This window comes from Ptychodera flava, chromosome 14 (assembly GCF_041260155.1).
Source record: "Ptychodera flava strain L36383 chromosome 14, AS_Pfla_20210202, whole genome shotgun sequence".
In the NCBI taxonomy this organism is placed as follows: Eukaryota; Metazoa; Hemichordata; class Enteropneusta; family Ptychoderidae; genus Ptychodera; species Ptychodera flava.
The window spans coordinates 32,917,970-32,925,402 of record NC_091941.1 but is presented as its reverse complement, the minus strand read 5'-3'; the positions used below and the strand labels follow the sequence as shown (position 1 = coordinate 32,925,402).

At 37.8% G+C, this 7,433-nt stretch overlaps 1 protein-coding gene across 1 annotated transcript in view; it reads right to left on the bottom strand.

Annotated features, from left to right (window-relative positions):
- Positions 1-286: 286 nt before the first annotated feature.
- LOC139150220 (inactive tyrosine-protein kinase 7-like) overlaps positions 287-7,433 on the bottom strand; it is a 36,091-nt gene continuing 28,944 nt past the window's right edge. The window contains exons 7-13 of the mRNA XM_070722450.1: positions 7,134-7,267; positions 6,608-6,749; positions 5,880-6,149; positions 5,150-5,413; positions 3,979-4,332; positions 3,395-3,627; positions 287-2,936 (exon numbers count right to left, since the gene is read on the bottom strand). Coding sequence (XP_070578551.1) covers positions 2,364-2,936; positions 3,395-3,627; positions 3,979-4,332; positions 5,150-5,413; positions 5,880-6,149; positions 6,608-6,749; positions 7,134-7,267 — 1,970 coding nt within the window. The 3' untranslated portion in view covers positions 287-2,363. The remainder of the gene's footprint in view (positions 2,937-3,394; positions 3,628-3,978; positions 4,333-5,149; positions 5,414-5,879; positions 6,150-6,607; positions 6,750-7,133; positions 7,268-7,433) is intronic.

The window sequence follows — 7,433 nt, the reverse complement described above, 5'->3', positions numbered from 1 at the left end:
TGGGAGCCTTTGTGTGTGACTGACATACATCCGCACATACATACCATCATACAGACATACAGACGCCACCAACTCATCATATAAGCTCTTTTTGGTGTATATATATATATATATATATATATATATATATATATATATATATATATATATATATATATATATATATATATATATATATATATACAAAACCAAATATGAGCTAAAAACAGACTCCAATATGTCCACCCAAACCAACCACGTTGTGGTGGAAAATGGGGCCCAAAGAAACCAACAAGATAACACCGTGTTTGGTTTAATATGTGTACACTTTAATAAAACAAAACTGAATGACATCAATATTTTTGTGTTTGAGTAGTTAATGTTAATGCCTTGATGTTTAGGAACAATGAAAGAAATGAAGAAAAGAAACGACATGTTGAAGGCAGCTACTTCTGATGATGGTACAACTTGACGGTAACTGTTTTACAAAGACACAAAGATCTACATTTGTTTTTTTTTACACATCGACACACCAACCAAAGAAGTCAGTAAAGGTGGTTCAGGTAGTAAGAGAACAGTATTAGAAATGAACAACACACACTGAAAAGTCAGCCCTACATTGACCCCAGGTCAAGAGATACGTCTAATGTGCACTTATTGTCTTATTTACAGAACAGATTACTCCGAACAAAAAGGCTCTTTTTGTAAAGACACAACCAGAAAAGTTGCACCCGATTGACACTAATAAATCAAGTTGGCACTGTTTTTGTAAGTCAAATACTTGAGGACAACTAACTGTTGAGATATTTGTTCCAAATGGCCAAATTTTATTTCAGAATCATGTAAAACTAAAATAGTGTGACACTGAAATCGAGCCATGTTGTCATCTTGTAGCCATGGTTGTATCCCTCTCTCATTTAAAAATACTAATTCATTGTCTCTATCTGTACACTGATCCTTTACAGAGCAGATATGGATTTACACAAGAAATTGATAGTTTTATTGGGACATCACACTGAAGAATAATTTTATGACAACTGGCCTGACTTGCAACTAAAATGGAGCTTGATAAAACTCACTGAAAATTAGTTTCTACAGCAGATACTTGGACCTGAGACAAAGGGGTTATGGGACAGCAGAGAAGAAAATACTTGAATTGAGAAAAAGAGAGAGCTTCTATCTTAGTCAAATTAACCAATTTTTAAAGAATTACAAAAACATTAAAACCTCAAGAAAGAGTTACTCTTTCTTCAAGTTTCTTGAAAACATTGCCATCGTTACTATAAAAAACCTCAGAAATGCATATAAAATCGTAAATGGCTAGTAACAAATTGTGGCTTCTTTAATGAATACTGTTTTCTTTTTATAAAATTTTTGCATTAGAATTTTAAAATCTAAAGCATAGGAGTAGTTGAGATTAGTTGTATTACCTAACTTTTTTTTGTCTAGTTAGTTTGCACAGATCTACCCACAGTGCAAACTTGAATAAATGGTCAAAAAACCTTTATTTTCTGCATAAAACTGATGGAAGAAAAGACTTGCATTGTGGAGGGACAGATAGGCATACAGCACATGCTGATTTGACCCATGTAAGTTCACTGCCAAATTTTATCTCATACTCTGGCAAGAAGCTCAAACTAATTTAAACATACTTCCTGGGAAAACTGCGGACTAAGGAAATTTAGGAGCGCTCTCCAACTCTGCTGGCAACCTAACTTTAAAATTGGAAAAAAAAAAAAAAAAAAAAAAGAAACTGAAGTGGAAAGCAAATCGATGATAAAACTCTAGTCCCGCAGCATTCTGGAAATACATGTAGCTAGTTAGTTTATTAACTTGCATATAATAAAGAATGGACAGAACCGTTTCACAGGCAAAGCAACAGAAGTACGTTATAAACACAACCAGCTTACATGAAAGTTATTACTGTCCATACACAAGACTTGTATAAATTCTACCGCTTTTTCATCTTTAGATAAAAAGAGACAGGCAGGACTTCCCTCACTGTGTGAAGGATACTGCCTGCGATATCTTTTAAACTTAACATATAAAGTCTTTTCATGTCAAAGGTTGAACATTTAAATTAACTAAGACACATATTGTCATACTGTACAGACCATGTGTGCTCACTAAATAGAATAGCAATTTAAAAAGTGCCACAAAATATATATATATATTTTTTGGACATTGAAATCACCCTTTTTATCTTTCTTCCAAACTTTCCATGTACTGTGGCTGCACATTGAAGTTTCAATTTGTGAAAATATTCTGTTATAGACAGCTTTATTCTTCTTTTAGAACATGTTCATGATTGAGAGTGATAGCAAGTCTGTCATTCCTAAAATGTGGCACTAAAAACTTACAAGTGTGACCCTCTTTTTTTACTTTTACATGTCACTATCTATCTGAAGTTCACCTATTGTTATGGCAATGTCGCTGAATGATGGCCTATCCTTGGGGCTGTCTTCCCAACACCTATGCATGAGCACTGCTAGCTCTTCAGGACAGCCAGACGGCCTAGATAGGCTGATCTCTCCCGACACTAAACCTTTCAACACTTCCTCATCAGCCAACTCGCTGAACGGCATCTCACCGAGGGCGAACACCTCCCACATGAACACACCAAACGCCCAGACATCACTCTTGGTGCTGTACTCATTCTCAAAGATGGCTTCTGGCGGCAGCCATCGGATTGGGATCAAACTCTGGTGGTACTCATAGTATTCCGAATTGTAGACGTCTTTGGTCAGGCCCAGGTTGCTGATCTTAATCTCCAGGTTGGGGCTCACCAGACAATTCCTGGTGGCCAAATCTTTGTGAATGAAGCGGTGGTTGGACAGGTGCTCCATTCCCAGCGCCACTTGGTTAATGATGCTGATCTTGTGGTTGAGATGCAATGGTGGTGGTGAATTCTTACCATTCTCACCACGGGTTGCCTTCAAAAACTGCTTCAAGTCACCCTGAAGTGAAAATAACGATTGCCACAAATGTAGATCTCAACCAAAAACTATGATGGAATACAACAAATACTGAATCATCTCAACTTCTCATCTCAACTATTCCTACACAATTTTCCCAACCTTTTTTTTCAAAAATCTGCATGGAGATTGTGAAGAGAGTAACTTGATTACTGAGTGCTGCACTATAATAAGAACTGCAGCAGAAAAACTCTAAACTATGCATGGTCCTTATCTGTGTAACTTAAAATATATAAAACGGGCACATAGAAACTTGAGTATGATGTGCATTGTACTGCGTAAATTATAAACTACACATGGTCCTTTTCTGTTCATTATACATTCATAAAGAAAATTGCACACACACAGCACATGCACCTATACATAATCTAAAACACTGCAAAAAAGACGAATGCTAAAAACATGTGGAGACACATGTTAGCATGGGGAGAGATACTTACCCACTCCAAATACTCTGTTATCATGTACTGAGGATCAGCTTCCTTGCAGATACCCAGCAACCTGACAACATGATCATTTTGCAGTTTACTCAACATGTCAATCTCCCTCTTGAATTCCACCTGTAAATCCTCATCCTTTGTCATCAGTGACTTGACCACAACTACAGTCTCTTGCTCTCCATCACGGATTCCTATTGCCTTGGCCAGGAACACTTCACCAAATTCACCCCGACCTGAAAGACGCACAAGGGCAATTTTTCACTTCAGAAAGACATGTATTTTGTGAAACTACTGTGGAGTACTATTAAAACTTCAAACTATTCCATGAATTGTATAACACTATTTGCATATGCTTGATCCAATTGAAACAACAAATTTTCCAATACTAAAACCAAGAAAACCCAACTTATTTTGGAATCAACCATAACATCATATTAACTGAATAAGACCACACAAATCCATTTACATACACTTGGCTCCACATTCGGCAGAACTATGGAAAATCTCTCATAAAACACAGTTTCCCCATTGCTTTGTATTTTTCAATGACCCACACAAAGACAGAACAATGTCTGAAAACTTACCTAACATAGTGATAGTCTGCAGATCATGTCTTGGGAACTGCAACTTATCATAGCTACCTCGTCTTTTGTTGCTATACATAGGATTCATGGCCATCTCATTTTCTACTTTGTGACCCCCTCCATCCTTGATATCATTAAAATCCTTGTAAGGTTCCTTGGGAGCCTCTCCATTCTCCTTTCTCTCCCTCAGAGCATTTGCTCGCAGCTGTTTTCTACGTCTGTTCTTGCAGTACAGCATCAGTCCAACGACAAGTATAATGTAAGCTGCCGCACAACCCACAGCGATACCTATGGTTTTCATCATCAATGGGCTGTTTTCAGCGTTGCCACCGATCACCTGTGGTGGCAGTCCTCCTGCAATCAAAACAAAAACAACATTTGAGTTAACAGATGTTGCAAATGCTCATACTCTAATATTGATCTGAACTCATAATGAACTATTCTCCTCAAGTGTTTAACAACTCAGAAACCGTGCATTACAAACTTTTGCTAAACCCTTCCCTGGAAAACTGATCCCACACTGTCTAGCAAAGTTGGCTAAAACCAGTGAGGCATACCATGTCCTATACTTTCCGTTTCAACAAGGACTTAAACATTTGAAGCACCCTGAAAACATAGATACCTGTAAATTTGCTGACTTAATCTGCTATGACATGCATACCAAGTAAGTGAAATGTAGGCTTTGGTTGAATATTAAACAAGATTTTACCGACTTGGCAGATGGATGGTTAGTGACCAGCCTGGCAGGATAAGGACTCACTGAAAAGGACAAATTCAATGTACACCAAGTCTTTTGAAAAAACTGCACAACAAACTTTTGCCTGAAGTCCACAATTCACTGCTTCTATATGTAGCCTAGGATTCTTGCTGTTACTCCCAGCAATCATGGTACACTTTCTTCTGGTATAGTCCATAGGACTTGTTACACTTTCTTCTAGTATAGTCCATAGGACTTGTTACACTTTCTTCTAGTATAGTCCATAGGACTTGTTACACTTTCTTCTAGTATAGTCCATAGGACTTGGTACACTTTCTTCTAGTATAGTCCACAGGACTTGGTACACTTTCTACCTGTATAGTCCATAGGACTTGATGAGTTACAACATAAACTACTGATTGAGGTCAGACACAAGATTGATCATTCACTCTGTAACTGGAAGATTTTACTCACTGATGACGTCAAGAGTGATATCTTTACTGATGAAGCCACCCAAGTTCCCTGCCATGCAAATATATTTCCCTTCATCTTCCACACTGATTTCCTTGAAGTACAATGATCCGTTTTTCATGACTTCAAAGTTAGAGGATTTCTTCTTGTCCGAGTGCTTCCATGTGATGAATGGCTCTGGAACACCGCTAGCTTGACAGTGTATCATGGTGGAGTAGCCCTCATAGGCTTCTGTGTCCTTGGGTTCCATGATGAAATGTGGAAGCTCTGAGAAAAACACAGAGATGTGTTGTTACAATAAGTCATTGATAGACCACTGTACATAGTTCGAAGCAAAAGATCTAAAATTTCTAACAATTGTGTAAAATTGCGCATCAAAGTGTAGTGGTCTCTGAGCCATTCTCAACCCTGCTCATATATATACATGCTAACATGTCCCAAAAATCCAGTGGAATGAGTACATAAATGAAAGAAAATACCCTTGTAGTTGTGAATCGTAGTGCAGCTGGCAGACATCTGTCCATTCTATATCTATTGAAGGAGTGACTTACCCTCAATGTTATAGGATTTATAGGAACAAAGATAATTTATTAAACACCATTTACAATATTCATAATTGCCGACAGGCAGAATTGCACACTGCCTCTTTTGATGCTTTGCTTACAAACTTTTTACTCTCCTTGTTGTGCATTGTCTGACATGGGTTGTAAAAGAAGATAAACTATGGTCTCACCAGCAACAGAAACTGAAACAGCAATGCTGATTGTTCCCTGCTCATTTTTGGCGTAACAGGTGTAATTGCCGGCATCAGTCTGGGTCACATTGAGAAAGGTAAGAACACCTCTGGTATGATTGACATGAGTTGGCCAAACATCCTTGGGAAAACCTTCTTTGACCCACCATACTTCAGGAGCAGTTTTTCCCCGTGCAGCACACACCATCTCATCCTTCTGTCCCAAATTCAGAGTCTGTGATCTATCCCTGGAGCGGAACTGTAACCTCACTGTAACACAATGGAAAGACAAATATCGTGTCGGGGAGAGAACAAGAACTGTCAATAAACTATGCATCTTAGCAGACCACACAAAGACGATAAATGTAGTATCAAAATTTCTCAGAACAATATTTGGCTATTTAATGAACCCTTTTGCCACCATGGTTTGGTCCAAAGCTATTGATTTCATTGGTATATGTAGACCTGTTTAAAGGAAATTTGGGTGAACAGGTTTACATGTTTGGCATCATCTAAGCCTTTTCTTTTGAAAAGCTTGATTTCTTCATGGTTACACATACTGAAGGGGTGTACAATATATGTCAGGAAATACGGGACAAATTTTACCATGTTCTTTGTTCATTCATTCTTTCACTTTTCCTGCTGGTTGTATGTGCAGACACTAAAATATTTTCCAACAGCCATCAAGGATTATAAAAAATATTTCTGTGGTTTATTTGCATGCTTACCATCTACTGACAGGGCAGCTGACGCTGATACTGATCCCGCTATTGTTGATGCTGTACACTGGAACTGACCACTATCAGCAGCAGCGACTGGTCTGATTTGCAGTGTACCATTTGGTAAAGTCTGGAACCTGCCATTTTTCATCTGTTAACGGTCAAAAGTTAAGACGTAAAAGAAAACCTTCAAAATATTGATCATACGCCAATGACGCAAATACCAACATGTTGATACAGCAAATGTACAAGATATAGATTAATGTATGTTCATTATCTCTTATGTGTATAGTTTTGTTTTATGTTACTATTGATATGCAGATCAAGACGAGTATTTGAAATTCTGCCCGCTTCACAGTGGCAAAAATAATTGAAAGTTGAGAATTTCATAATAATTCTATGATAATTTCTGTATAAGAAACATTTAAGACCACGTGAGTTTGTCTATGAATAAAGCACATTGTGACTGGTTGCCAACATTTACTGTGTTTTCTGAATGATGAACATAGGAAGGAAAAACAAATGTTATTCTTACATAGCTTTCCTCCTCATCAAGTAGCATCCATTTATAGGTTGGTGATGGGCTGCTCTCAGCCTGGCAATGGAGATGCACTGCTTGATCTTCTGTTGCAACAGTGTCTTCTGGCGGCCGTGTAATCCGTGGCTTGGCTAGAGGTGAGTAGAAATTGTAATAGGATACTTAATCAGATACTTAATCACATGCCTAATTCCTGCTCTTTCTAAGGGTCAAATTTTAGAGATCGTTTTGCTCTGACGTAGCCCTCAGTCATGAGAAGGACAACAAACACAATATGACCTAAAGCAAAGTTGGAGA